Genomic DNA, 17,551 nt, shown 5'->3' with positions numbered 1-17,551 from the left:
GGCACTCAGACCCTCAACACCTAGGCCGATTTCAAGAGAGAGATCAAGCGACAGTTCTTCCCCGAGAATGTTGAGTACTTAGCATGAAGAAAGTTGAAGAACTTGAAGCATCAAGACTCATTGCATGACTATGTCCAAGAGTTCTCAGCCTTGACCCTTGAGATCTCCAACATGTCTAACAAAGACCTTTTGTTCAACTTCATGGATGGTTTCAAACCATGGGCAGAGCTCGAACTACAACGGCATGGGGTGAAGGAGTTAGCAACAGCCATGACGGTGGCCGAGCAACCAGTTGATCTAAGAAAGTCAGAAGAGGAAGACCACCAACCACATAGCCCACGTACCAATAGCTTGAGTGGGGGAGATCAGAAATCAACCTCTACATAGGAGAAACCAATGCCCACTAACAAGCCCAACAATTACCAACAAGGGAAGAAGCCACAAGGAGCCCAAAGCTATCAGGGCCACCGATTCACTAGGAGACCAACTACTCCTCCTGTGCCTTGTTACCTTTGCAATGGGAAGCATTGGACGAGTGATTGTCCAACATGGAAGAAACCCAATGCCCTCATCGCCAAACTCAGCGACTGTGAAGAGAGTGATGAGGAGAAACCCATAGCAGTTTCAAGAGTAGGCGCCCTCCAACTCATCAATGCCATGGTTAAGAAAGAGGCCACATCCAAGCGGCCCACCAAAGCCCACAAGGGGCTGAAATATGTAGACATCACCCTCGGCAAGAGGCCGACCCAAGCCTTGGTGCACACTGGGGCCACCCACAACTTCATCTCGCTTGCGGAGGCAAAGCGACTCGACTTGACCACCACCAAACAGACAGGGTGGATCAAGGCTATCAACTCAAGGGCCAAAGCCGTAGAAGGCATGGCTCGTGGAGTAGAGCTCCAGGTTGGGTTATGGAAAGGACCCATCAATCTATCTGTAGTACCTTTGGATGATTTTCAGGTTGTCTTGGGAATGGAGTTTCTCGCACAGGCGGAAGCAGCTCTCATGCAACACATAGATAGTCTGCTCATCTTGGATGAGTGTTCTTGCATGGTTCCAGTGACAACAGCCTTGAAGGTACATGGGAAGCAACTTTCGGCCCTGCAATACTATCAGGAAGCAGATATCCACGAAGCCAGCGCCGTGCCTACAAGGAAGACCCCGTCTCAATCATCTCACATCAGCACTGGGACGAGTTGGGAAGTTATCACCAGGAAGAAGTCTCCCCCAAAGCCGTTCCAACATCAGCGCCAACATCGACATCAACACCAGTGCCAGTACCAATGTCAACACCAGCAGCAGCATCAACATCAACAATGGCACCAACGTCAGTGCCACGAGCCGAGAACATAGAAGACTCCTGGAAGACCCAAGGCCGTCTCTAGCCACAACCAGTTCCACTATGACAATCAATGGGGAGAGCGAGTACCACTAAATCCACTTAAGTACCCTATCTGCCACCACATTGATCAAGCCAACCTTCATAGGAGCCTTGTGAGGAGCAACCCTTGGGGGAAAAATCATCAAGGGGAACAGTACCCGAAAAATCCAAACCTTCATTTTGACTTAACCATGGCCACAAACTTTCCAACCACCAAAGCAGAACATCCAAAATCCTACCTTGAAGCAGCCAGGCAAGGACTTAACGTAGGAACTAGCCATAGGTTTTCCCACCATCAAGAACACCCTAAAGACTTCCACCCAACCTCATGCCCAGGCCTTGGAAGAGACCAAGTTCGTGGAGCAGTTGAAGAACCCTCCTTCATCAACAGCAGATCTAAGCCTCAAGCAGAAGCCAGTCTTCGAGGACAAAGATTGAATTGAGTGGGGGAGACTATCACAAGTGTTCTCTTCGCCGTGCCATCAAGTGCCATCCACCGTGCCTACAGCCGCCACTCTAGTGTCCAAGTGTGTGTCATGGGTGGGCTATGCATGTATTTTTGTATGGGGGGATTGCCAATGGCATTCTTGTAACTACTTAGTATGATTTTTCATCCTTTTGATGTATCTTTATGTCACTCCCCCAAAAGCTTAACATACTCTTTGAGGGGAGGTAGGTAGTCGAGTGAATCAAGAGCATGTAAAGGTTAAGCATGAGATCCCCTTGACATTGAACTATGTGCTTATGCTTGCCATCCATTAATGCAATACAATTTGCCTTTTGTCTAATTTGTGTGCCATCTTTATTGCCTTTTCTTGTGTTGTTGCTTGTTGCTTAGGCTTACTCGCCGCATTCGAGTGCCGCACGGGGCCTCAACGACTAGCCCCATGACAGTTGGTATCAGAGCAGGAGCTCCTACACATAGTTGGATCTTGGCACTAACCCAAACAAAGAAGCAAAGGAGGAACAAGAAATTGATGCTATATCAGTATTGCCTACCAAGGATTCCAATTCAGAGGGTACTGATAAAGGGAAGGTTTCTGAATTGCTGGCTTAGGGAGTACCTAACCCCGTTTCTCTGTGTTTACCTTTTCAATATGTGGGTCATTTTATACATCCCTCTAAGATTTGTTTATCGAATTGTGTAGGTACAACCAACACCACTCCTCCCTTGAATACTCTAATGGACTGTGCCACAACGCAAGATTCTGAAAACCTTTCGGACAATAGCTTAGAACAAGAGAGAGCTATAATCTGGTTCCTAATTTTAGAAAACCTTTTGGACCCAACCCTAGGAGTGGAGAATAGTGAAAATAGAGTAAACCACCCCTTTACTCAACCAAAGCCAGTATCCCGAACCTTAATCCAGGAGGATGTTAGGAGGTTGAATTAGGAGGAGAAAGAAGAGTTAGAAGGAAACAGAAGACTGGGAAGGAAGAGTGAATGAAGTAAGGTATATTTAAGGAAGAAAGGAAAGCAAAGAAGAAGAAAGTAAAGTGAGTTAGAGAAGATTAAGTGTGGAATTAATTATTAGAGGAAGGAAGAGGGGAGCCTGAAAAGGAAAAGAGGGGAACAATAGGCGACCATTGATAAGGGGTTTCAAGTAGGTTGAAATGAAGATAGTCAGGTGGAATGTAAGAGGCCTTGGAAGTGCCAGAAGAGGAGAATAATCAGGAATACTCTCAAAAAAGATAGACCAGATCTGATTTTGCTTCAAGAAACCAAACTATCTGAGCTGAATAGAAGGTAGATAAGAAGCATTTGGGGAGCCATGGGTTTAAGCTGGTCGTTTGCCCCATCATGGGGAGCCTCAGGAGGGATCTTGGCCATTTGGAGAAATGAGGACATGGAGTGTGTGAAGGAATTGATTGGTAGATACTCAGTCTCCCTAAAAAATAGAAGACCCTCGGATGAGAGAGAATGGGTGGTAACAAATGTATATGGTCACAACTCCTATAGAGACAGGGGGGCTTTTTGGGAGGAGTTATGTGCTATTAGAGAATTTGGGAGGGACCATGGTGTGTGGGAGGTGATTTCAAATTTTCAATGTTATCAGATTCTCAGGAGAAACAAACAAGCCAAACCAAGAAATCACTACCAACATAAGAAGGTTTAATAACTTAATTGATTCCATTGAATTGTGTGAACTTCCAATGTTAAGGGTGGACCATACATGGTCAAATTTTCAATCCCCCCCAACCTGCTCCAAACTGGATAGATTTCTCATCACTCCCGACTGGGAAGAATTGTGGGGTTCAATAGTAGTGAAAGGGCTACCTAGGGTTACCCTCTTTGTTAAGGGGAGATGTGCTTCGTTTACCTTCTAAATTGCCTATGTGGATGACATTGTAGTTACCATTCAAAATAAGCAAGAAATTGATAGCCTGAAACACTTTCTCAATGCTAAATTTAAAATTAAAGATTTGTGATAATTGTGATACTTCTTGGGGTTTGAAATTGCCAGGTCCAAAGATGGCATGTTCATTTGCCAACATATGGGAGTGTTTCAAAGGTTGATTGGGGAGTTGTTTTACTTGTACGCGACTCACCTTAACAATTTTTAAGTTGTTAGTGTTATTAGCCAATTTATGTATGCCCCTAGAGATACGCATATGGTTGCAACAAAGACAGTTTTGTGTTACTTGAAGGGTACGCCAAGAAAATGTATCATCTTTGGATAGCATGGTCACAGGAAACTAGAAGCATATACAAATGCAAACTGGATAGGATTTATTGATGATAGCACATCTACCTCTAGGTTCTTGGAGGAGCAAGAAATAGCCAATGGTGATTAGGTTTTCAGCTGAAGCGAAATATAGAACCATGGCACATGGTGTATTTGAGCTTTTATGGTTACAGTCTTCGATGGAGGAGACAAATGTCAAATATGACAAGTGCCTAATGTTGTATTTTGACAATGTGGCGGCCATTAAGATAGCACATAATCCTATCCGACATGATCGAACAAAGCATATTAAGGTGGTAAGGCATTAAGAGAGAGGGGCATCTAGAGAAGTTTGCCTACCTTTTTTTATCAATAACAAAATCATTTTCATCATAAGAAGAAATTGAGTATAATAAGAAAGGGGAGGGAGAAACTCTCTTCACCCTCCCCAATATAAATAATACAACAAAGCCTAGAAATAAGCCATTCCTTCCCACCTTTAACAAGTGTATCAGCAACAGCATTTGCAACTCTTTTGACCCACTTACAAGACACCTCTACCCCCTACAACTAGACATGTTCATGGGCCGGGTAGCCCGATGGCCCAGCCCGGCCCGGCCTACACCCCGGTCGGGCTTGGTCATGTAATTAGGCCCACGGGCCTGACCTCGGAACTAACACAGTAAGCCCGACTGTGTTACGAGACGGGCTCGGCATTTGTCAAAAAAGCCCAGCCCGAGCCAAGCCCGACCCGACTCAACATTATATATTTTATAAAATACATAATATGTATTTTATATATTATATAAAATATATAAATAATATAATATTTATTGAAATATATATATGTATTTATAATTTAATATATACATTTTTTTATTTTTTCTTTATAATTTCTCTCTCTCTCTCTCTCACTCTCTATTCAGCCACTTCAGCAGTAGTAACAACATGGGCTAAATTTCAGGCTCAGGCCTTCAGGCTTTTTATGAGGGTCGGGCTCGGGCCCAAGTTGTAGGCCCGATGGTCGGGCTGGGCTCGGGCTAGGGCCTTAGAAAAATCTGTTAATACAGAGTGAAAGCCCGGCCCGGCCCATGAACAGGTCTACCTACAACAATTTAACAACTTTCCTCTTCTCATAAATGTAACACCACCATCCAATAAAGAGCAACCGGCTTATGCATTTACCAAGGGAGTTCCTAAAGCTAAATTGCAGCAATATCTAAGCAAGCTGGGCATGATTGACATCTATGCTCAGCTTGAGGAGTGTAGAAATACTAGGCCAAATGGCTCATAGTCTTTTATGTTTTGTTGTTCATTGATTAGTTTGAGTTATGGGCCTTTAGCCTTTTTTTCCTTATAGTTATTGTCAGTCGCCCCATTAAGGGCAATCTTGTAATTGCCATATTAGTTTCTAATTATTATTAATAAAAGTGATTGGGGGATGGAGAGAGTTGTACGACTGAATGCTCTCCTTCCTTCTTCTCTCTTCTCTTCTCTTACTCTCTTAACCTCACACTAGTATTTTTCTGATTAAAGGAAGAATAATTGCTAATTAGTTTTCTTCTGCGCCACTAGACTTTGCCTCCATTTGGTTGCTCACCGAGCTCTCTTTGTCATTCATCATTAGGTTTTACAATCATTATGTTTGAAAAGACATAGGTTTTACAATCATTATGTCATTCATCATTAGGTTTTACAATCATTATGTTTGAAACATTTCCATAACTTATGTCTTTTCATAGAATATGAAATTTAAACAAATTTTAGTCAGCACAAATGCTTCTAAGAAAAAAGAAAACTAGTTACTGTATTTTTAATATACATTAACAACATAAACATTATATCTTCTGTAACTTAATGAAGGATACTACAAGGAGCAAATTATAAACTAAGTTTTTAATATAGTTTATGATCATTAGATGATAATTTACCATGACTAAACAATGAAGATGATATTACCATGACTAAACAATGAAAGATGATAATTTACCATGACTAAACAATGAAAGATTTTTACCAAACACTTCCTATGAATTAAGAACAAAACACTTGATTTATTCCGATAATATTTTCAGGACCTAGAGGATTCAACATTGGCAGCCATCAAATAAAGATTACATTCATCTATAAAAACAGTACACACCTTCAGTCTGAGGATCCGCAAGGAATTTATTCATACAATCAACAAAGTTGGTCCCATTAAAAGGGTCACCACCAATGCCTACACAGGTTGATTGACCTAGGCCAACAGCAGTTGTTTGGAAGACCTGTAGGGAATAAAAAATTTCATCAAAATGAATAACATCACACTATTACCTATACCTGCGCAGGTTTATTGACCAAGGTAAAACATGGGATATTGAGTATCCAAATCTAATGCATCCAAATACATTTTCAACAGTAAAAGAATATGGGGAACAAGGTGGAAACTGGAAAGCCAGCAAAAACAGAACTAAACAAATGATATTTGATAATCTTTGTATTGGTAAAATTAGTTTCAGTATAGATGTCAGAGAAAAAACAATTAAATGGATCCTGTGAAAATGCATTTTCTTTTTTTTTTTTTATGAATATCCTGTGAAGAAGCAATAACACCAGAGAAAAACTATTAGTCAGAGTAGCAAGGTTGACCCTTGAATCAACACAAAAGAGCATCAAGAATGAGATCTTACCGCTTCATACGTCAAGGTACCAGATCGAGAAACAATCCCTACACGTCCTGGTTTGTGAATGTACCCAGGCATGATTCCAATTTTACACTCTCCTGGCTTGATAATGCCTGGGCAGTTTGGCCCAATCAACCTGGTCTTGGATTGCTTGTTTAAAGCAGCCTTCACTCGCACCTGAAATGTATAATTATTTGTCTTAAGTTCACCGAGGAGAAACAAAATCCAAACCCAACTGAGTAGTTAGCTAAAACAATATGGGGCTTGCATGTATCAAGTGAGAGAGAGTATGTGTGTGTAGGACTCAAGATCTCCCTGCACATAGTACAATCAGATTAAGAATGCTTCATGCTTGCAGTGATAAGTAGAATTAAGAGTTTTGCCTCAAGGAAAGCTACAAATATAGATGCATTGTTAAATGAACAAAACTTGTTTTTTCTTTGGGAGAATATCTCTTGTACTCCACATTTGCACATCTTTATTGACTATATGTGTCTAAATATATATGATGATGGCCAATAGTCCAATTGCATTTCCCTCATCCAATGTCATCTACCTGGCATCGAATAAATACAGCAAGTACATCCAAATCTTATGTTACCTCATCAAGAAAATATCATCCCAACCATTTACCAATTATCAATATCCATAATGTCAACTCCTTTTTAATTCCATATTCCAACAGCCGTAAACCTCCTGGTCATGTGCTTTAACCCAAATTTCATTGTATCAGCCTTAGGGGCTGTTTGATAATAGATGAAATGGTTGAACTGAATCACTTACTACTTTGTCTTTAAATGGATGAAATAATTAAATTATAAAATATTACCTCTAAAGCAATCAAACCCAACTTCAATTTCACTTTCAATCATTAAGGAGCTCACAACCTGCTTAACAACGAATTCACCAAAAGCAGTGCTTTAAAAAGTGTGCGAAGCGTACACCTGGAGGTGCGCCACCAAAATGCCTAGAGGCATATGCCAAGGCATTGACATCAAGAGGCATATATTCACCTCACACACACTTCATATAAAAAAGACAGAAAAAAAAAGAACAAAGAAAAGAAAGGAAAGTAAAGGGAAAGAAAAAGAAAGAGAAGGAAAGAGAAGGAAAGAGGAGAAAAGAGGGCCAGGGACTTCACCCCCAGATACCCCCCTAGCTAGTCTATGCATCTTCATTCTTCTTAATATAAAAGATTTTTATTAAAAATAAAGAAAAATGAGATCCTCCTCATCCCCCTCTTAAGGAGGCTTATGCCTCTTACGTTCTGAACTACACCTCGTGTCACACCTCTACGTTTTAAAACATTGACTAGAAGTAATACTACAGCAACAATTATGCTAGATATCCATGAACAATTGCAAGGAGAAAACTGGTGTTAGAGTCGGCTAAACAGATTATTCTTGTATCTCTTTATTAAGTTGTGCTTTGTCACTTGTGTCTTACTTTAAGTTGCACGTACCAACAATTAAGTAGGGGCATATTAGTCTTTGTTTGTAATCTTAGCATATCTATATAAGCTTGGGATTGGCCGGGATAGAATTTATTCTCTCTAGTCTAGACCATGCTCTTCTCTCTTTCTCTCTCTCTTTCTTTCCCTCTTCTATCTACAACCTATGACTGCAACATAAGGGCTGAAATATTAAAACATGGTATCAGAGCACTAAAGAGAGAAGACAAGGCTGCGATTTCACTTCCTAGGACTAGGAGATTGGAATCACTCCTTTCTTTTCTTTTCCTTTCTATCTAGGTAGCAGAGTGAGATAAGGGACTGTAGGGCTGAATTGTGTGATGGAGAAAGTTGCAGAATGCATTCCAGGTGTTGTTCTTACATGTGTCTCCTTGCCATGTGGACTAGAAGGAACTGTTAGAAGGTGAGTGAACTGCTGCAATGCCCAGGTAATGGCATATTTGTTTGGTGTCTGACTCGGTTTTGTCAGTAGGTAGCACTATAATAGTGGTGGTGTCAATAGTTCTTGAGTAGACAATATTATGGCATAAGTGGTAAATGACATCAATCGAACTTAATGGTGAGAATTATGTGTCATGGGCCAAATCGGTGGAGGTTTTTCTTAGGGCTAAGAAGCATGTGAAGGATGAGAAACCCAAAACTGAATCGCAAGGGTATAGTGAGTGGGAGCAAGAAGATGCTCAGATTATGGCATGGTTGTGGAATAGTACGGAGCCCAAAATAAGTGAAACTTTATGTTCCTAGACACAACCAAGGAGATATGGTATCATGCTAAGAAACTCTACTTTGGTCCAGTGAGGCGCACCTAGGCGCAGCCCTTTCAAAAGAGCACGCTTGGTGCACCTAGGCATGCGCCTGATGCGCCTTGAGTCTCAGCCCAGGCGTGCACCTTTTTTGCTTCTTTTGATGCTCCGAGGACCCCCCCCCCCCGTTTGGTAATGTTGTTCATTCATTCATCCTAATAAAATGTCTTCTTAAAAAGCAATTAAAACTATAAAATCATTGTTTTCGTGTGAAAATTAAGAATTTAAGACCTAGCGTGGACTTGTTTGGGCTTGCCTCGAGGGGGTGGCACAAAGGCAGCTCGTAGAATCAGGAACGTAATATGTTGTACATTACATTAGCTACTTGAAGTAATGCAATTGAGTGAAAAAAGAGATTAGAGGTTTTACATGCTTGAAAATGTTTTATATGTTTGATTTTATTCCTAAATTCTCATTTGAATATGCTTTACATCTTATGTTTATGTATTTTTTTTTTAGATAATAGGTTTTTTAAAAACATTATTTTAAAATTTTTTATTATATATTTTTTATTTTTATTGAATTTTTTGGCATTAATTTTTGAATTTTCTGACTTTTTTTGAGTTTTTAGCATTTTTTTTGTATTTTTGCACCTTGCTTCAAAAAGGTGTGCGCCTTGCCTTGCACCTTGCGCCTCAAGCGCAAATTGACCCCTACACCTTGCACTTTTAAAACACTGCTTTGGTCAAGATAACACTACAAGAGTACACTAGCTCTACTAAGAGTATTTCAACTTGCAACAAGGAAATCAAAGCCTTGAACAATACTATGCTAGTATAAGAATCCTCACAAATTAATTCAATGTCTACCATCCCCTAACATCAAATGTTATAGTTCAGCAACAACAGAGAGAATAGCTTGATGTGACCAGATTTCTGGTGGGTTTGAAGTCAGAATATGAGCCAGTTAGAGCACAGATATTGGGTGGTTCTATTCTCCCCTCTCTTGAGGAGGTGTTGCTCAACTTCGAAGGATTTTCCTTGGACCTATAGAAAGCACTACTACTTCTGATAGGTCAACATTTGCTGTAGCAAGAGGAGGCGGCTGTGGAAATCGAGGAGGTGGTCGTGGAGTTAGAGGAGGTGGTGGTGGTATTATGTTTAGCCAAGGTGGTGGAGGTTGGGATTCAAGGAGAGTTTGTGGTAGACGACAAGGTAATGGTCCTAGGAACTGCACCTATTGTGGAATGGAGGGACATATAGTCAACATTTGCTAGGATCTACATGGACCCATAGTTGTCAAGGCGATGCTTAGGCAACAGGGCGCCCTTGGAGTCTCGCCTCGCCTAATCACCAAGCAGTTTTCTATAGCGTGTTATAACAAACTTTTATATTCTTAATTTTTTGAGGTTATAATTATAAAATAGACATTTTTAAACTAAAATATTCATTTTGTGTGTTTATATACTAATTTCTTATTTGTTAGGGTTTAATCAACACAAACATTGCTAAATGCTGTATTGAACCCTCAAAGACTTCAAAACCTGAACCAACAAGAAAGAACATGAAATGTTGTCCAATCAACACATTTTTTTCTTCTTCTTCCATCTTTTCTTTTCTTCTTTTCCTATAACAGAAACAGGGGTTCAGCCCCTATATTTTTTGAATTTTCTTTTCTTTCTTCTTTTTCTTCTCATGAATATGTTGGAATATGTTGAGTTTCTATAGTTTAACATGAAGTTTATACTTTTCTTATAAAAATTATGGATATTTATTAAGGAAATATGATTATGGAACCTAGGGAACTATCCTAGGATACATGTTTTTACTTAAAATCCATTGCCTAGGCGACTACACGCCCCAATGTCGCCTAGCCTCGCCTTGGCACCTTGAAAACTATGCATGAACCACCTTCTACATAGGTCAATCATGTTGAGACCAGTGGTGGTGAATAAGCTCTAAGGAAAAGATAACTAGGACCAACATTGAGTAATGGCCTTTTTTTAATATATCAATAGCCTGGCCACAGAAATAAGCTCAAAGGAAAATATATTTCATGTGTAAAAAGGTAGAAAACGAAATATGATGATTTTGACAGGACAGAATGGTAGTAACAAGAAAATCCAACTTACCATGTCATGCTGAGGGATTCCTTCTGTGATGCATACAACTAGATCCAATTCAGCCTCCAAGGCCTCCATGATAGCTACTGCAGCAAATGGAGGAGGAACATAAATGACTGATGCATTTGCCTTTGTTTCCGCTTTCGCTTCAGCAACTGTATTGAAGACAGGAAGTCCCAAGTGCTCAGTTCCACCCTTTTTTGGTGTCACCCCACCAACCTATATCCACAAATAACAGCAAAAAAAAAAAAGTCAAATGCTAAATTAGACAAAATGAAACAAGGGGTATGCAAGCAATGAGTAATTAACTAATTACTGGTGTGAACATAGTAACATACTACTCAAAAAGGAAAAAGTGCAAGAGGAAACTCTGGGCTCCTGAAAAAAAACAGATGGACCAGTTCATTAATCTAAACCAATCAAGTGGTAGGCTACCTCTTCCTGCAGCATAACCCAGAATAACAACTATTAAAGTGTAGAGAAAATAAGAGGCAACTTGGATGGAAAATAAACATACAGTAAAGAAAGCCCATAAATCAGTCAGGTTTGTCTATGTTGGTCTGACCTTCTGTAATGCTCGTTCAAGAAATAGCTCATCAAAAGAACATTCCAGACCTATGGCTAGTGTGCAACTGCATTGGATACAGTTGGATGAGGGCAAATGTTCAGGTTCCTTGGGAGTAAGACAGGCTTACTCACTAGGTGCCATTCTGAATGCCTCATTCAGTAGGGTACCAAGGAGCTTTAATATGCTGGCCGATTCTTTGGCAAGAAAAGGCATTGATAGGGAAAGTCTTGTATGGGGATGCCCAGCTCCGGGTGGGGAGTTGTAATTTGTATTCTTGTTTTTTCTTGTTCGTCTTGGCTGTGAGTCGCCCTTGATTGGTGAACTGCTCATGTAACTTGTTTTACTTTGGCCTTCTGCTAGTTTTTAGCAGTTTGGTGTTTCTAATGAAATACTCTCAGTTACAGATCAGGAAAAAAATGAAGGCTAATCCCAGCCCAACCAGAGCCAGGTTGTCATGGGTATCAAAGTATACCTCAGGTAGGCTCAAGTTGAGTACCAAAACATGTATGTGCATCAGTGCGTATATGCAGAATCAACTCAAAAGAGGGTATTTAGAGTTTGACTTTGCAACCAACTTTACCCACTGCAATAATTCAACAAGCAGTAAAGATCTTGTTTTTCTTTTTCAATCTACTTAAAAATATACTGGAAATATGCCTCTCCGGAGACATCAATAAAATTGGAACAATACAGAGAAGATTAGCATGGCCCCTGTGTAAGGATGACACACAAATCAAGAAATTGTCCAAAAAAATATACAGGAAATATAAAAAAAACAACGATATAGGTTTCCATTAAATTAGGTTATCCAACATCAACCAACTGCAGCTCACATTATGGTTTTCTAACTTGATTCTAACCCAGCATAAGTTTGGGTGGTTGGTCAGACAGGTTAAGTGAAATTGCACCCTGGTACAGTGTGTCAGTGTTTTCAAACCATCATTGCCCTAATGGTTGAACTGTTCAACCTGTCATCCGGAGGTCAGGATAGATTGGTTTAACCCCTAACCTCTTAAATGGTAAAAAACCATTGACTTGATCAAAACCCGTTCAATCCAGAGTCCAGACATTACCCTGTTTAACAGCTTGAGTTGTTTTCCAGTTTAACTTTATGGTTTAAGCCACAAAATATAATATTTAATCATTTCCTTGGAAAAAATAGTCATTTTTTTAATACAAATAAAATAAAACATAAAAGAACCATGTGATGGGGTGAAAAAGAGATCAGCAGGGAGAGGTGTGGAAAATGAAAGGACAATCTAGCATCCAACTCAAGAATGTTGGATCTAATATGTCCGCCATTCACCCATTTCCCCTTTAGCAGATAGTGACCAGCCAGCCAATCTAGAGAAAATTACTCATGTGAGTTCTCTCCACCACTAGTCCACCACTGTTCTTATCATGAATACATCAGCAAGCTGCTCATTAGACCAATAAAAGAATGGCATGTTTCACCCTTTTCAACTCCCTTCTGGATAAATTGCTCATCAACTTTGATGCATTTAATTTTGTCATGTTGGACAGGGTTATGAGCAATGCTTATTGCCACCCTATTGTCAAAATATAGTGGCATTGTACTGTCCACTGAAAAACCCATTTCAGATAGTAAATTCTTTATCCACAAAATTTCAGCAACACAACGTGCCATAGCACAATATTCTACTTCAACACTAGATCTAGCTCTACAACTGCTTGAATCTTATTCCTTCATGTTACTAGATTTCCACCTACAAAGGTGCAATACCCAATAATGCATCTTCTATCATCAATGGAGTCAGCCCAACCTACATCTGTAGAAACCTCAAAACAGATATGACAATGTTCAGAGAAAAGAGTACCCCTTCCAAGATGCTTCTTCAAATATCCAAGTACCCATTCAGCAACAGAGAAATGTCATGTAGTAGGAGAGTGCATATAATGACTAAATGCACCCACAACATATGAAATGTCAGATCAGATCATGGAGATAGAAGCCTACCAATCAGCCTTTGAAACTGCATTTCACAATGATATTTTTCTCCACTATCCCTGTCAAGTCATTGCTCTAGCTCCATAGGACTATCAGCTGGGCTAGACCTAGCTTCCCTATATCCTTGTTGAGATCTAGGAAGTACTTCCTTTGGGAAATAAAGAAACCTCTATTTGATATGGCACTTCAATTTCTAAGTACTTACGGGAACCTAGACCTCTACCTCAAACCAAAAAGCTGGAAACTCTTTCAACTTCCGAATTTTTGAACTCCAATTTCTTGTGATGACAATGTCATCAACATACACCATAAGGGCTGCAATCTTATCTAGTTCCCTCTTCACAAACAAACCATGACCCACCTAACATTATTTATACCCCATCTGCTGAATCACTTTCTTAAAGAGTCCAAACGACGCTCAAGGAGATTGTTTCATCCCATATAAGGATTTCTTCAAATAATATACCTTATCCTCACTGCCTTCAATCAAAAAGCCTGGCAGTTGTGACATGTGCACTCATTCTTCCAGGTCACCATTCAAGAAAGCATTTTTTATATCCAAATGATGAAGTGACCAGTCAAAGTTTACTCCATGAGACATCTGACTGAATCCATTTGCTACCAATTTTGCCTAAAATCTTTTATGGATACATCTGCCCTATGTTTCATTGCAATTGCCAACTCACAACCCCGTTCGTTTATACTTTCTTTCCCTTAGAAATATCTATGAATTCATGCATTATTCTTGTGAAGAGCACTAATTTCTACCATCATAGCATTGTTCCACACTACCACTCAAGTGATTATTTAGCCTCTACAACAGCTTTAGGATAGAAACACTGCAGTGGCAAGAGATGTAAGCACAGAAGAAAAGCCACAAAGCATTACAAGAAGCATTACTGTGTTCCATGGAGCTTGAAAAATTCCTTCCAAGAATGACTTGAGGAAGGTGGGATCTCAGTCCGATACAATGGATGCAGGGGTCCCATGTAGTTTGGTGATGTCCCTGATAAATACTTTTCTTTTTTGATAAGTAAATTTCATTAAAACAAAAAGAGTAGTACCATCTGATGGGTGACAAGTCATCACCCAGAAACAATACAATCTTAAAATCAAAATGAGTTTTCCACATTACAGATTTGAATACCCAAAACCTCCCCTAACTTATTCCCCAGGTCCTCCTTATTGATTTGCCTAAATTTTGGGAGAACCAAGACCCAATCTGCCAAGGATCTGCTAACAGCAGCTCCCATCCTATCCATACTGCAAGCTCTGTCTCTGTCCTCGAGTGTTCTTCTGTTCCTCTCCTTCCATATGTTCCAAACTACAGCAAAAGTGATGCAGCACCAAATCAGCTTAGCCTTCTTACTCCCTCTCAGCTTAGACCACAAAGAAAAATTTTCTGCAGCTGAAACTGGGTGAAATTCCAGGAACCCCGAACATAGTAGTAAGCATTCTCCACATGAAACCAGCAAGCTTGCACGTAATAAATAGATGACTGACATTTTCCTCCTGCTCTTCACATAGACAGCACCTGTTATCCAAATGGAGTCCTCTTGATTTCAAATGGTCCACTGTCAAAACGCTATCCATTGCCACTAGCCATGCCAAAGCTTCAACTCTCGGAGCACCGGGTTTCCCCAAATACCTTTAATTTGACTTAAATCTGTGACTCTGTGTTGAACCTGCTAAGAGCCATATAACATGATTTAGCTGAATTTTTCCCATTTTTACATTCTCTCCTCCAAAGCTCAGCCCTCTGCGGCCCTGAGATTTTCACACTTTCTAATTCTCCTAGCAGAGAGAAATATTCTTCCACTTCTCTATCCAGCAGAGGCCTCTTAAATTTAAGGCTCCATACCAATTGATCCCCCCTTCATTCATAGCATTGACCGATAGATACCTCAGCCTCAGCCAGCCTATATAATCTTGGACATAAATCACTCAGCTTGCCTATCCCACACCAATCGTCCTCCCAAAATCTGATTCTTGATCCATCCCCTATTACAAAACTTGTTAGACTTCTAAACTCCTTGTTAAAACGCATAATCCCCTTCCACACACTCACCCCATATGAATCTCCCACCTCTCTAGATTCCCAGCTGAACCTCACCACCCCATACCTCCCAACCACCACCCTCCTCTCTCCCTAAACCAAATCTCCATAGCCACTTCCCCATTAAAGCCCTATTAAAGTTTCTCACTTTTCTTAGCCCCAGTCTTCCCTTCTCGTTCGGTTTACATACCTTAACCCAATTCACCAAGTGAAATTTCTTTCCCCCTCCCATAGGAAATCCCTCTGAATTTTCTCAATTCTCTCTGCCACTTTAGTTGGTATTTTCAGCAAAGGTAAATAATAGGTTAGTAAGCTTGACAAGACACTTTTAATTAAAGTTATTCTCCCCCCAAGGATAAATATTTTGGCTTTTCACCCCACAGTTTTCAAGGTGCCAAGGTGAGGTTAGGCGACAGGGGAACGCCTTGTTGCCTAGTCGCCTCCCCTGTCGCCTAGGTGATGGATTTTTTAAGTAAAACTCACATATCCTAGGGTAGTTCCCTTGGTTCCATAACCATCTTCCTTTAATAACTATCCATAATTTTCATAAGAAAATTATAAACTTCATGTTTAAGTCTAGAAAATCAACATATTTATGAGAAGAAAAAGAAGAAAGGAAAGAAAATTCAAAAAATATAGGAGCTGAACCCCTATTTTTGTTATAGGAAAAGAAGAAAATAAAAGGTGGGGGAAGGAGAAGAAGAAGAAGAAGACATGGAAGAAGAAATGTGTTGATTAGACAAAATTTTAAGTTCTTCCCTTACTTATTTGTTCAGATTTTGAAGTCATTGAGGGTTCGATACAGCAGTTAGCAATGTTTGTGTTGATAAAACCCTAACAAATAAGAAAATAAAAAAAAAATAGTTTAAAAACACAAAAATGAATATTTTTCTTTAATAATGTCTATTTTATAATTATAATCTCAAAAAAAAATAACAATATAAAAGTAGTTTATTACATAGTATGCAAAACTGCTTGGCGACTGGGCGAGGTGAGCCTCCAAGGGTGCCTTGTTGCCTAGGCATCGCCTTGACAACTATGTTTCACCCATCCTACCTCCTTTCAACCCTCTCTAAGATTGGTTTCCATATTGTGCCAGAATTTGAAGCACCTCCTATTGGCATTTCCAAATAGGTGAAAGGGAGCTCACCATTTCTGCATTCAAGAGCATCAGCACAATCCAAAATAACATCCCTCCCAACCTCTCCAATTTCGATTATTATGCTTTTTGAGAGATTAACCTTAAGACCTGTTAATCCTTGATAAATACTTCAGCGACCATAGCAGCAGAGTATGGATGAGGTAGGGCTGAGAAATGCCCGTACTTAATAAAGTGGTCTTGTTGTAGTTGGATCTTCCTGTAGTTGCCTCTTAAGTTCTAATAACCGTGGATCTTGCCTAGCTTCCTGGCACAGAGCTTGAATGAGAGGGAAAATGGCCTGAGAACACGTAAGTTGGGCCAGGTCCTTGCCACGAGACAATGCATCAGCAACCCTATTGATTGAACTGGGTTTATATTTTATCTGGTAATCAAAGCCACGTAGCTAACTAAGCCATTTCTGCTGCTCTGGCCTGTGAACCAACTGCTCTAGAATGTATTGAACCGGGTTTAGATCTGATTACAAATTATCGGCCAGAGGTAAATTCACCATTTGTGCGCTGCCAAAAATATAGCTATCAGTTCCTTAACATAGGTGGATAGATTCCAGTGTGTGGAAGCCAAGGCCTTGCCAAAGTAAGCAATAGGCAGCCCCTTTTGCATGAGAATTGCCCCCCTGCCAATGCCTGAGGCATCACACTCCAGCTCAAAGGGCTGAGAGAAATCTAGGAGAGCCAAAACAGTAGTAGTAGTGACCATTGACTTGAGTCTGTCAAAGGTCCATTGGGCTTCTTCTGTCCAGCTGAAAGAA

General features: G+C 40.1%; 1 protein-coding gene and 1 non-coding gene across 4 annotated transcripts in view; one reads left to right on the top strand and one right to left on the bottom strand.

The window, feature by feature from the left end:
- LOC148873153 (succinate--CoA ligase [ADP-forming] subunit alpha, mitochondrial) overlaps nt 1-17,551 on the bottom strand; it is a 38,098-nt gene that overhangs the window by 16,594 nt on the left and 3,953 nt on the right. For all 3 annotated transcript variants that reach the window (XM_088969107.1, XM_088969117.1, XM_088969127.1), the window contains exons 3-5: nt 11,058-11,267; nt 6,719-6,889; nt 6,190-6,313 (exon numbers count right to left, since the gene is read on the bottom strand). In XM_088969107.1, coding sequence (XP_088825233.1) covers nt 6,190-6,313; nt 6,719-6,889; nt 11,058-11,267 — 505 coding nt within the window. The remainder of the gene's footprint in view (nt 1-6,189; nt 6,314-6,718; nt 6,890-11,057; nt 11,268-17,551) is intronic.
- On the top strand, nt 12,272-12,371 carry LOC148873154 (U6 spliceosomal RNA). The gene has a single exon (XR_016106250.1). It is a non-coding gene; the product is annotated as a U6 spliceosomal RNA (small nuclear RNA).

This window comes from Nelumbo lutea, chromosome 1 (genome assembly GCF_056320005.1).
Source record: "Nelumbo lutea isolate HS-2025 chromosome 1, American lotus-T2T, whole genome shotgun sequence".
Lineage (NCBI taxonomy): Eukaryota > Viridiplantae > Streptophyta > Magnoliopsida > Proteales > Nelumbonaceae > Nelumbo > Nelumbo lutea.
This window is presented reverse-complemented; position numbering and strand designations above follow the sequence as displayed.